The 13311-nt window shown below is 39.7% G+C and overlaps 1 protein-coding gene across 2 annotated transcripts; it reads left to right on the top strand.

The window, feature by feature from the left end:
• Positions 1–1006: 1006 nt before the first annotated feature.
• ppox (protoporphyrinogen oxidase) lies at positions 1007–12890 on the top strand. Of its 2 annotated transcripts, XM_046046136.1 has the most exons (14): positions 1018–1158; positions 1276–1400; positions 2202–2288; positions 4429–4563; positions 5462–5577; positions 6904–7036; positions 7159–7303; positions 9659–9852; positions 10584–10644; positions 10951–11069; positions 11512–11625; positions 12106–12255; positions 12400–12442; positions 12530–12890. In XM_046046136.1, exons 3-14 carry the CDS (start codon positions 2205–2207, stop codon positions 12664–12666), a joined length of 1431 nt encoding a protein of 476 aa, XP_045902092.1. In that variant the 5' UTR covers positions 1018–1158; positions 1276–1400; positions 2202–2204; the 3' UTR covers positions 12667–12890. The 2 variants fall into 2 exon arrangements, with proteins under 2 accessions (XP_045902091.1, XP_045902092.1); XM_046046135.1 differs by lacking the exon at positions 1276–1400 and having other exon boundaries at positions 1007–1158.
• The last annotated feature ends 421 nt before the right edge of the window (positions 12891–13311 follow it).

Genomic DNA, 13311 nt, shown 5'->3' with positions numbered 1-13311 from the left:
GTTGCAGTCATCATTGCATTAAAGTGGGTTGAAGAGGTCAGACCTGATATGGTGATATTATGCACGGACTCCTTAGCAGTTATAAAAAGCATTCGCGATATGTTTTGTTGGGAGTAAATGGGAATGAGAGTGCAGACAAGGTATGTATTTGTGATACTTTAACTTTTCTTTTAACAGAATAATCACAATTGTGGCCAAATAAGTGTTTGCAGTTTACAGCATAACCAGGCATGACATTTATGTGATTACAGGCAATAATAGAAGCCTGTTGTTGCCGATGGACTATGTGTTTGGTAGGCATACATGTCCAATATCTTTGTTTATATTTGGAAAATGGAATGTAGCCTATAATTAACATGACTCACTGCTGAGTTATATATATATATATATGTATATATATATATGTATATATGTATATATATGTATATATGTATATATATATGTATATGTATATATATATATATATATATACATATATATATATATATATATATATATATATATATATATATATATATATATATAAAATAAAGACATGTTCTATTTGCAATTATCCTTATGACTCTACATTATTTAACTTGCTGTGTACCAACCAATCCAGTCCTTTTTACCTGTTAAATACCTTTAAATGTCCAATACACCCCATGTAATGCAGTATTCCACTTGCCAGAAAGTGACTGCAGCTTCTACATGTTGACTGAAAGGTAGATTCTGCCTCAAAATGACTTGACTTCATTCAGAAGTTATATTTGACCGATTATAACTCACCTAGTACTTTACCTCTTAAAACACCTCTAAATGGCCAAAACAACATAAAATGCGGTATTGTACTTGCCAGAAAGTAGAAACCAACCCCGAGCAGAATATGAGAGCACTTTAAAACGTTTCGTTGTGGTGTGATGTTACGCATTCCAATACAGTAGGTGGCGGTATGCACCTAAAAGTTGATTGCAATCCGCCATTGACCAGAAGAAGAAGAAGAAGAAGAAGAAGAAGAAGAGAAGTAGCCGGTGTCAGAACAGTGCACACGGAAGGTGGACGTTATCAGAGACATTTCAGAGACGTTGCTCTCCTGTATTGTATGACGCTGATAGCGGACAGTCTCCTGTCGTTGTGTTTGAGCAAACCGCAGTGAAGGCAGTGTCGGTGTGTGTGGAGGTAACGTTATATATATTTTTTATATTCGTTTCCAGTCGCTTCGATAGTTCTGAAACGTCACACCACAGTCAGAGCCTCAGTTCTGGCTGTCTGTGTGATTCAGGTTTTACTCCATAGGAAGCACATTATCGTAGTTATTGGCCGGTGTTAACACTCATGTATGCTGAGAAAAGAGGTGGATGTAAATCTCGACAAGTGGCCTACGTCACCTGATCTGCTGAATAAAGCATCCACCTGCTCAGGTATTTTTCAGACACTTCTGTCGTTATCACCACTGATTTCTGCTGAATCCCAAGGAATGCTACTTCTACCGAGTGTGATAAAAATATTGATGACTCTAAACTTCCATAAAACATATACAAAGAGTCATTTATCAACACCGATGACTTCACAAAGAATAGTATATCATTTTTAAACAGTACTTGGAGGTGCAGGAGGTGCATTCAAAGCCCCTGCTACACCGCTGCTCTGACAGCGTCACTTTGTTGCCTGCCTGACTCACTTTCCTTCAGATAATTCGATTTTCATTTGAAATTCCGACGTTGGCATCACTTATATTTTTATAAGCATCAACATTTTATAGGGCTAAACACCAAAAAAGGTGGACAGTTGGACACACTGCTGGGGGACAGATTAGGCGTTTACCATATCATTATCAGCAGGCACCATTTACCAGACACGCCCTGTCACAGCACATCAGCCAGATCCTGTGTTCAGCTCTCCTGTCCTCCACTGTTCTGTCCTCTCCAGTCCTGTCCTCTCCTGTCCTCCACTGTTCTGTCCTCTCCAGTCCTGTCCTCTCCTGTCCTCCACTGTTCTGTCCTCTCCAGTCCTGTCCTCTCCTGTCCTCCACTGTTCTGTCCTCTCCACTCCTGTCCTCTCCTGTCCTCCACTGTTCTGTCCTCTCCACTCCTGTCCTTTCCTGTCCTCCACTGTTCTGTCCTCTCCACTCCTGTCCTCTCCTGTCCTCCACTGTTCTGTCCTGTCCTCTCCCCCTGTGAAAGCTTTGTTGTTAATTGGATGTTGTTTGTGTTTGCAACCAGCCAATGAGAACGATTGCAGTCCTTGGAGGGGGGATTGGGGGTTTGGCAGCATCTTACTACCTCTGCAAGAGCCCTCAGGTTACCAAGGTAACACACCCACACAGACACTGGTGTTTGTATAAAAACCTGCAGTAGCTCTTTTCAGGCTACTGTTAGCTAACGCACTTTTTTTTCTTCTTTATTGACAACAACACATGTACAGATACAGCAGACGTGCTCAGCATTAAAGTGTACAGATGAATTAGTCAACATAAAGCTGTAGAGGAACAGCATATGACATAAGAAAAAAAATCAACAAGGTATAAAGGTTTTGTTGTACAATTTGATAGACATTTTTCAAAGTCAATAAGTTTAAAGGTTTTAATGTACTCTTTAAATTTGCATAGAAATCCAGCAAAGTTGTGGAGAGTCTTTGTGATTTTGCACTTTTGTATATGGAATTGCCATGTATGATCAGATAGTTTACAATTTCTTTAACATTACATTTATCATTGTAATGTCATGTATACAGTCAATTTTAACATTGTTTTTAGTTTCACCCATAATATAGTCTTTCATACGAGTCCAAAAAGGTAAGTGAATGTACACAGTGGAAAAAAATAGATGCTGTAATGATTGTGGTTCGTCATTGCAAAAAACACATTTGTTTTCATTATCTAAAAATTTTGAGAAATGTACATTTTTTGGGTATATATTGTGTAAAATTTTGATTTGCACTTCTTTAATCTTATTGTTCATACAAAATTTGGATGGGAGTAACCATGCCTTCGTCAAATCGATACCTGTGAGTATCGTTTCCCAGATGAATTTACCTTTGGGAATAATTTTCCATATTTTATTGTGTGTATTAGCACATGCTTATTGTTGCATTTAGCATTCATAATATCAATACTATTTATCGTCAAAGGGGGATCTAACCTCAGTGCTTGCTCATATTGAAGATGACATTTCATTAACTGTGATAGACCATTGGCAGTAGCTTTCATTACAAGATACACAGGAATCTGAATCAAAACTTAACACCATTGACATCAAAGAGCTCACTCACATAAATAATGCCTTTATCCACCCATTGTGGCTTAAAGATAGATGTTTTTCCCAAAAGTACTATCTCCATTATTCCATATGACAGTTTTGTGTGACAAAAAGTTGTGTGTGTAACACAACTTCCAGGCAAGAAGTGACTGGATAATTTAATAGGCAATTTGGAAATGTTAAAATTACAAGTAAGTAGAAAATAAATCCCACCTAAGATATTATTTGGAATAAAATACCAGAGCGAATTTGGGGCTTTAAGACATTCCTTAATCCATTTCACTTTAAATGTGTTTTTTAAGTCAATTAAGTTTAATAATTCAAAACCACCTTCCTTTCTGGACTGAGACAGTATTTCTTTCTTCAGGTGATGGTGTGTGTTTTTCCAAACAAAATTATTAAGTATGTTATTGATTTACCTGAGGGCTGTTTCACAACACCAAGATAGCGGATTAAGCCGGGATTTTCCAGATATCCTGGCTGAATTAAGATGTGACTCGGTTTCACGAAAGCAGTAGCACAGAAGTTACCATGGCGATTTATTTTGTGCAAGCAGCCAGGCTTAGTTAATCCTGATGCCTTATCTGTTCTTATATATTTATTTATATATACATACAGTCCCCTCCAAAAGTATTGGAACAGTAAGGCAAATTCCTTTATTTCTGTTGTTCACTGAAGACATTTGGGTTTAAGATCAAAAGAGGAGTCTGAGACAAGAGTTCAGAATTTCAGCTCTCATTTCCTGGTGTGGAAATGAAATTTCCTGGAATGAGCTCAGTGTCAATTGGCACACCCAGTCATGTAAAGAAGTATTAGATAACATATTTAAGCCAATTTATTACAAATCACAAGGACATTGCATCACAGCTAACCATTTTGCAAATCATGCTACTGTGTTTCAGAACAATCATAAAATATTCTGAAATAAAATATTCTATTCCATGGCCTTTTAAAGGAAGAAAGGTCAGGAAAAGTTGAGCCTTTTTGACCTCCTATATGTGTTACCAAAGTCGAGAATGAATGTGTGAAATTTTGATTTATTTTATCTACCGTTGTAGGCATGCAGTAGTTTCCATTAATGTATGTCTGTATGGAATGAACTACACTACAGTACTACATTCTACTAAATTTGCCGTTCATTTCTGAGCTTCTGTGCATTTTTTTGTTCGGTCTTTTTTTTTTTTTTTTCCAGGTCATTTTATTGGAGTCCAGCTGTCGTTTTGGAGGTTGGCTGTGGTCAACCAGGAGGTCAGATGGGGCAGTGTTTGAACATGGACCCAGAGGGATTCGACCTGCTGGGGCAGTGGGACGCAACACACTCAATATGGTGAGTTCTACCATAGTAGTGAGACTACAGTCAGTGGTGCGCTTACTGAGGATTTCTGCATAAAGCATCAATGAATCACTTTAAAGACTGTTTATCATCACATGTTCATTATTACAGATGAAAATGGTGCTGTAGAATAGTTACACTCAAATGATGATCTAAACGTAGATTTATGGTCTACAAAAGCAGACTTTAAAATTGGCAGCAGCTTTTGGAAAAACACTCTGAATTGGAACAAAGACTTTCTAAATACATAATTAGGAAAAATGAACTGACTACCTGGTGTTGATTGGGTCTCGGGCAAAATATAAATAGTGACAGCAGACTAGAAAGCATAACCACATGAGTGACCAAGGTGAAGAGTTCCTCCAACAGAAACTGAGTCGACTTAAAACTGGATAATGATACCGCTGCCACCTTGCCCAAATGTTTCCCTGCCTTTTCTGGACACAGAGACTTTGACATATGTGCTTAGTTTCACTTGGCCTGTTTAAAAGCTGTTAATGGCAGATGAAGCAGCATCTCAAATAGAGGAAATCAAACTGTCTGAGGATGGCAGGCTGAAGTCTGATCTGAGACATACAGGACCTTTTTGTTTGGGAAAACTGTGCCAATGTCTAAATATCTACATAATAAACAGGCTGCACTGAAACTGCTACACATCTAAGTTTCAGCCTAAATAAGACCCTTAAGGTTCAAAAGTGAGCTTCTGTCTTTTTGGGAACATTCAAAACAGTTTCATTATTAAAAAGTGTAATGGTGGGGCGGTGCGGCAGCTCACGTGGTAGTGGAGTGCATACTGCGTATCTAGGAGTCCTTACCAGGTTCGAGTCCGGCCTGGGCCCTTTGCTGCCTTTCCTGTCTGTCTCTGTCCATAAAACCTGTAATGTGTGTGTAGGTGGACGACCTGGGTCTTGGGGGGGAGATTCTGCCTGTCACCTACAGTCATGTCGCCTCCAAGAACAGATATTTATACGTCAACAGACAGCTCCACAAGATGCCTTCAGGAGTAAGGTGAGGCAGGTTTTAAGAATCATATGTATCATGGTACCGTCATAAGATTATTAGGCTAAGGGTTCCCTTGATAAAGATGGACTGTATAACAGCCTGTTATACAACTCCTGTAGTGCACTGTGCTAAAATGAATGGATGCTTATGTATTAAGTAAAACATTTTAATTTAAAGGCAACACACTTGTCCTTTGTTTCTTTTCATCCGCTACATGCATAAATAAACAGCTCTCTATTTATTTACTTTTTGACAATTACATAAGTATGGGTTGTTTACTCCATGGCCACATTTGATCACCAGGGAGTCAGTAAATGTGAATAGTACTCTGATCCACTTGCAGTGGTAAAGTTATCCACAGCACTTACTACTCAGCTTTATAGTGGTTTGGGGAATATTAAGGTAGGTACACATAGGGCTGGGCGATATGGCCAAAAATGTTATCACAATAAAAACATTTCATAGCATTCGATATCGATAATTATCACGATAAATGTCAAATCATTATTTCTTTTAAGTTTAAAGGCAGATTTTGCTCCAGAGTGAAAATTGAAGAAACCAGATGGTTAACTATGTGGTTAAACTTTTCTTTATGGTCAGAATGTGACAAACACTTGATGCCAAACAGTGAATCACTTCACAAATCTGAGGTGGAACATTCAAAACTATTATGATAAAATCTTTTTCAACAAATATGATTAGTTAATCTTTTTTCAGGCCTCTTTTCCTCAACAAAATAAATATTTTTTAATAGAAAAATTAAGTGCTAATTTGTTTGTGATTCAAATTAATTAAACCAAATATTTATTGATGATATATTAAACATTATATTGTTATTGAGGAAAATTATATTGTGATAATTATCATTATTGTTTTATTGCCCAGCCCTAGGTACACATCTTTAAGAGGACTGCAAGGGTGCTGTATTGGTGAGGGGGTGTCCGACCTATTGTGGTGGGCTGCCTGGGCCAAAAATGCTAATTTATTTTTTTGTCCCAGTCCAGCCCTAGGAACACCTCAATACAAAGTAGTCCAGTACAACACTGCATTTACCTGTGACCTCAATAATAGACATGTCATTGAATTTACATGTTTCAAACAACGTCAAATGAATACAAAGCATTATAGCTTTGTAAAGATTGCTGTCGTGTTTAGATTGTACAGGTGTTCCTAATACAGTGGCCAGTAGTGTATTTTCATTTATGAAGGAATGTATATTTTTTAACCATAAGATGGTGGTTTATAATGATGAATGTTTCATTTCATATCATCATTTTATTGGGGTTTTTTTTCACTAAATACTGCTGTATCAATTTCCTTCTCTGTATTCAGTGGACTTTTGCGGACTGTACCCCCCTTCTCTCGTCCCCTCCTGTTGAGTGTTGCCATGGAGATCCTGAGAAAGAAAAGCAAGGAAGAGGATGAGTCCATCCATTCATTTGTTTCTAGGAGGCTGGGAAATGAGGTGGGGAGAAGCTCAGACAGACAGAGAGAATTTTAACATTGATTAAATGAAATTCACATGTATTCATGTCACCAGTAGTCTTCTGTGACCATAATTCTGTTTTCCTTTCTCCCTGCGTGTAGCTGGCAGACATAGCTGTGGACAGTTTGTGTCGTGGTGTGTTTGCAGGGGACTGCAGGAAGTTGAGTGTGCGTTCTTGTTTTCCTCTTTTCTACCACGCAGAGCAGCGTAGAGGCTCCCTGACTCTGGGCATGCTGCTGGGCTCAGGTACTACTACTACTGTGGGGACTTGCATTTAGTTTAATTTTCTTTTTGTGAGGATATAGGAACATAACACAAAAGAGACTGAGTGCATTCATACAAGTAATATAGACACCATAATTAAATATCCACATACAAGCTCATCAAAAACAAAGACAAGACGTTATCAACATCTCAGTCTTTTCAGTATCCAGATAAGAACACCTACCCCTTATGCCCTATTATGCCCCTTGACTGCAGAAAAGAGAGTAAGTAAAAAAATAAAATGGAAATGAACTGAAAGAATTATCAACTTATTATCATTATTAAAGTTTCAAACATGAAATAATAATTAAGAATAATAATAATAATAATAATCTTTCTACTGCTCGTTACAAAGTGCACAAGTGCAAAGACAAAACAGATAAGATACACAGTAAAAGCAAGAAAACACTTCATTAAAATAAAATACAGTTAAAAGGAAAATAAATTATGCTCTCACTGTTCACTGACTCAGCTGCCCTGATTTCTGTGGGCAGGCTGTTCCAGAGCCTCGGGGCCGTGACTGCAAATGCTTTGTCCCCTTTAGTTTTCAGTCGAGACAACAGACAGCAGACCTCTGCTAAACGTTAGAGATATAACAGGAAGAGAGTCTATTCTTAAACATATTGGGGGCCAGTATAGTGAAGCTAAAACAGGGGTGATGTGATCATACTTCTTTGTTCTGGTCAAAAGCCTGGCAGCTGAGTTCTGGACAGTCTGGTGCTGATCAATAGATTTTTGGGTCAAGCAAGTGCTGTTGCAGTAATTCAAGCATCTAGTGGCGAGGGTTGTGAATTGCAAATCTGTCCAGTCTACCACTGCCCCCTGAGCGTAGGACCAAACTACTCCAGATCAAACACCAGAACACACACACTGCAGCACATATTTTGTTGTGAGCCTGAGAAACAGTCGCTGCAGAATCAACTTATCGAAGAGAGAAAAAAATTGATTTGTTCTAACATGGGATCAAACACAACCTTCTAGGTGAGAGTCCTGCGCTTTACCGACTGAGCTAACCGAACATCGTGTAAGTGACTTTCAGTATTATGTTTTATATTCTCACCCACTCTCACCCATTCTCACCCACGCTCCGATGCAAAACTTATTTGCCGACCCCTGCTGTTTATTATTACTACTTCTTCTTCTTCGAATGTATGTATTGAACGTAGTGACGAGTGTCTACACTGCCTGAATTCTACAAGAAGGAGAACGTAGTGACGAAATGCCCTCTGTAGCGCTTTTTTCCCCGTATTCAGCTACAGTAGAAACATGACGCGGCAACAAGGCGATGTATATGTATATAGAAATGGCTCATTCTAAGGTAATAAACATAGTTATCACAGTTCTTTAGACACCACAGAAAACATAGTTATGGATCTTGTATTCCATTTCCATCCTCAGAAATATTCCATACTGGACCTTTAACATTGATCATATTTTTGATATTTCTAAGACGGTAAAAACACGATTGCACAAGCTTTGTGGTGTGCTGCTCAAAACTTAAATTACTGTCAAACCAGATGCCAAGATTTTTTGCAACAGGTTTGATATGATCCACTAGGCAACAAGCAGATGGCAGTATTTGGTTACATCTGTAGCAGATGCCCACCTCTATCAAGTCTGACAAAAATGTAACACTGTGAGCTTCATAAAAGTGTTATATATGAGTACTGTATTATATTCCATTATATTGTATTATATGAGCAATTAAATCAACAAGACTGAAGTCATTGTATTTGGCATCAATAAGGAAAGGCCAAAGGTTACATCTAATGGCCAAATCCTTGTAATCTGTTGGACCTAGATCTTCACTGCTGAAGTGAAGATCTAAGTCAGCTTGTAGAACCTGGACTTAAAACCCAACAGTGAAGCTGTGTTCAGCTGTGATGCTGCACATAACTTCCAGATGATCTAAAATGTTACTTCACTGTAGCCAAATTTTAATTACAAACTTTCAACCTCTGATTAAGTTTCTGTACTTTCCCTTATTAATCTTAGCGCTACATATTACTGCACTGTATCTGCTCTGAAACTGCATTCCTTGTTCACTCTATTTTATTAACATTTTTCGTTTGATTCAGCTTTACTTTAGTTTCCTCTTCATTATTTTAAATGTAGTTGGAATGCATTTGTTTGTCTTATGTAAAGCACTTTATTAGGCAGGGTCAGGAGAAAATTAGCACATTAGATTTTGAATGCACTCTAACTTAAACCTAAAGGAGGATTATTCCTGTGTTTTTCAGTCTCATTGACATTAGTCTCATAATGGCACACAGATAACAGACAACGTGAAAGAACCATTACTCTTAGCACTGAAGTTGTTTGTGTGGAAACCTGCAGGTCCCACTCCTGTGGTCCCCCCTGGCCCTCTGGCTCAGAGATCTATGAAAGAGTCTTGGGCCCAGTGGTCCCTGAGCAGGGGAGTGCAGTCCATCCCAGAATCCATCACTGAGTACCTTCAACAGAGCAAGAGAGTGCAGCTTCACCGAGAGGCTGCTGTTAAACAGATCAGTCCTTCAGCCTCTGGTTGGAAGGTTAGTGAACATGACTGTGAGCGTGGTGTGTTCCCTGTCTGCAGAACAAGGTTATACTCTAAATTTTAATAACTCAACTTTAGTGTTTGTGCACCATGTTTAGCCATGCTAGCGTTGGTCGTTTGGCCTGCCACTTTCCAGACTGAAATATCAATACCACTATTTATTTGATTGCCATGAAACTGTACCAAGATTCATGAGTCCCAAAGGATGCTCAGAGGACATCTTTGATTACCTGGCTTGTCACCTAGTGCCATTAGTGAAATATCTAAACTATGGGATGGATTGCCATGAACTTTTGTACAGACATTTGTGGTCCACAGACTATGAATCTTAAGGTGTGTTCGAGATGACTGTGGCTGACTCAAGTTTTTAACCAGCATGCCTTTCCACTAGCACCACCAGCAGGTCAAACTTTTCACTTACCCAGTGTGACAAGGTAGTACTGGGGAAAGGATTTGTTAGGTCTAGAGGAATTAACAGCAAGCCTGAGGGCCTGAGTCAGTGTTTTCTTCCAGCTATCACTCTCTCCTCCTCTCTTTGGCATCAGCCCTCTGACAGGTTCATATTTGATAAGACCTGCCTTTTAAATGTCTGCAACCAATCGATCGAACAGATAACAATGTGATATACCATATACCTGCTATAGCATGTCTTAGCGGAGCTTCCAGCCTGGAAAAATACCATGCTTGTGTTATTTGGCTGCTTTCGTAATACATGTGTGTCTGCAGATCCATTTGGAGGATGGTGTCATATCGGCTGACCACATCATCTCTGCATTGCCTGCTAAAGGCAAGTGGTGGCTAACACAATATGACTGTAGGAATGTTTTGTCTTACATGAAACAGAAAGAATCCATTCAGATCAGTCATGGACTTCAGCTCTCCTAATGTCATCTGATAAGCAGCAGGAACTGCAACGTGCCTATTATGTATATCTTAATTTTAGAAAATTAAAAGGGTTATCTCAGTATGTAGTTATAAAATAATAAATAAAACTGTTTTGTGTACACAGGTTTCTGAAATACCAAACCTCTTTAAAGTCATTGTAACACAATAGATTAGTTATTTCTTCCACCTCTCTGTGCCCCCCCTCCAGCCCTCTCCTCAGCCCTGCCTTCCTCCTGTCAACCTCTCATCCAGCAGCTGCAGGACATCTCCACAGTAACAGTCGCTGTGGTTAATCTGGAGTATGAGGGTGACATCCTGCCTGTAATGGTGAGGATTACAGCAGGACACACACAACTTTCTTTATAAATTCCAAATGGGGCTTTGCAGGGGCCATTAGATGGCTGGAAGTGAAAGTGGTAGATGTATTTGAAAACGAACAACAAATTAGCAATTTTCTTTGTTCACATACTGATTAGAAAATGACTGAGGATTATAAATGTGTGCATTTCCTGATTAACAAGCCCATTCTTGTGTGTAAAAATGTGCTAATCAAAACATGGTATAAACAATCCCTGTGAAGTAGCACCAAGCACATTCTGATGACCCAGTGCCCCCTCCTCAGGTGCCCCCTCCTCAGGTGCCAACATCAAGGCAAACAATTGTACATAATTCTGTGGATCTGATAATAAATCACAATATTTTCAGCTTCAGTTGCTTTACTTTCCCAGTAAAGTGACACAACTAATACACCACCTCTGTGCGTTGTCAGGGTTTTGGTCACTTGCTTCCATCATCAGAGGATCGGGGTATACTAGGGGTGGTCTATGACTCTGTTCCCTTCCCTCAACACAACAGACCGAATGGACAGACTACTAGACTGACGGTAACCACATCACCTCCACATTTATTTACACACACACACACACTTGGCAGACATACTTACCCCCACCATATAGTCAATCGTAGAGGTCCTAGGTGCCAATGGTCTGATGGACATTAGGGAGGGTGGCATATCCTGCTGCCCTCCCCAATGTTGATGTCATTGATCCAGGGGCTACATAGCTCGTGAAGTCACAGCCTGCTCTTCAATAGACGTCTAAATAATCTGTGTAACGTGATCGCTGAGCGGTCATGCAGAGATGAGGGGTTGGGTTAGCATACAGTGAAACAAATTGATGGGGGAACCAGAAAACCCCAAACAATGAGCTAAAAGAGGATGAAATGATCACATTGTTCATACACAGAAGTACCGCTGCTTGGGCAGGCATGCAGTGCTTTACAGGGAAGAACCCTGTTTTTCTCCCGTCACAAAGTGAGTGAAGTGGGTCTGCACTTCTGACCTAAGGTCACCACTGTCTTCTAGGTGATGATGGGTGGGGCCTGGTTCCAGGAAGTGTTTGGGTCCCCAGAAGCAGTAACAAAGGAGTGTCTTTTAGCAAGAGCCACTGAGGCTGTGCACAGCCACCTGGGAGTCACCACAGCACCCAGCTGGAGTTGGGTAGCTCTACAGAGGGTATGGCAGGACTGTCTGTGTAAATAAATGTTAACTCAAATTGTTAATTCATGTCAAATTAAAATTTGAACTTCATATATTTGTCATACTGTCAGCTACATTGTTGGTATGTTGCATTAGTGACAGCCTTGTTTCCTCTGTCAGGACTGTATACCTCAGTATTATCAGGGACACTTCCGGAGAGTAGGTAAGTTTTGACTTCTACATTACATCGAACAATCATGCATTTACAAAGTGAAAAATCACTTTAAGTTGCGTCTGTCTGCCTTTCCAGAGTCCATGCGTAGCTTTATAAAGAAGAATCACCTCTCGCTATCTCTGATTGGTTCCTCCTACGATGGCGTGTCAGTGAACGACGTTATCTTTAGCGGACGGACAGCTGTGGAGGAGTTGCTGGGACCTGCAGTTTGACGGAGCTGGTCAACACTGGAACATTACACCAAGTGGATCAGTTGTTGCTATATCTGTGCACTGTTCCCCACAAGCTCGTACAATAAGCTGAGACTGTCTTGTCCACACACAGTCACTAACGTAACTCTGCAGAGGTCAGCTGTAGTGCTTTGAACAGCTTAACTGGAAATGTGAAGACTGGTCAATATGAATAAATGGTGAAGTCCTTTTTTCTTCAGCTGTAACGCTGTATATAATGAATGAGTATGTAAATAGTATGATCAGTTGTGTTAATGTGTGCAGTGTCTGAATGCGTCATGGCCAAGCTGCTCCTGTTGTGCACCAGTTTCTCACCATCATGTGCAGCCTCATGTTCCAGAGTTATTTTTTGTATTTCAAGGTAACCTACTTGGCCCTCTTTACTTGTGAAATACTGGATACTTGGAGTCATGCATGAAAATATCTTTCAAATAACAATCTCAGAAGGAACAGGCCTCATGTCCAACCTGTAAGGGGTCACAAGCCAAAATATAAATAAAATAGACTAACGCTGAGGAAACCTGAGGAAGACACTACAGCTGAAGCAACAGTGTCCCAGATCCAAGGACTGATTGGAATCAGAATCAGTACTGATACAGTGAGGAGTAGTACTGCAGTGTGACAACC

The sequence above is a fragment of the Micropterus dolomieu genome, linkage group LG03 (genome assembly GCF_021292245.1).
Source record: "Micropterus dolomieu isolate WLL.071019.BEF.003 ecotype Adirondacks linkage group LG03, ASM2129224v1, whole genome shotgun sequence".
NCBI lineage: Eukaryota > Metazoa > Chordata > Actinopteri > Centrarchiformes > Centrarchidae > Micropterus > Micropterus dolomieu.
The sequence above is the reverse complement of the archived record's forward strand: the minus strand, read 5'-3'. Positions and strand labels throughout refer to the sequence as shown.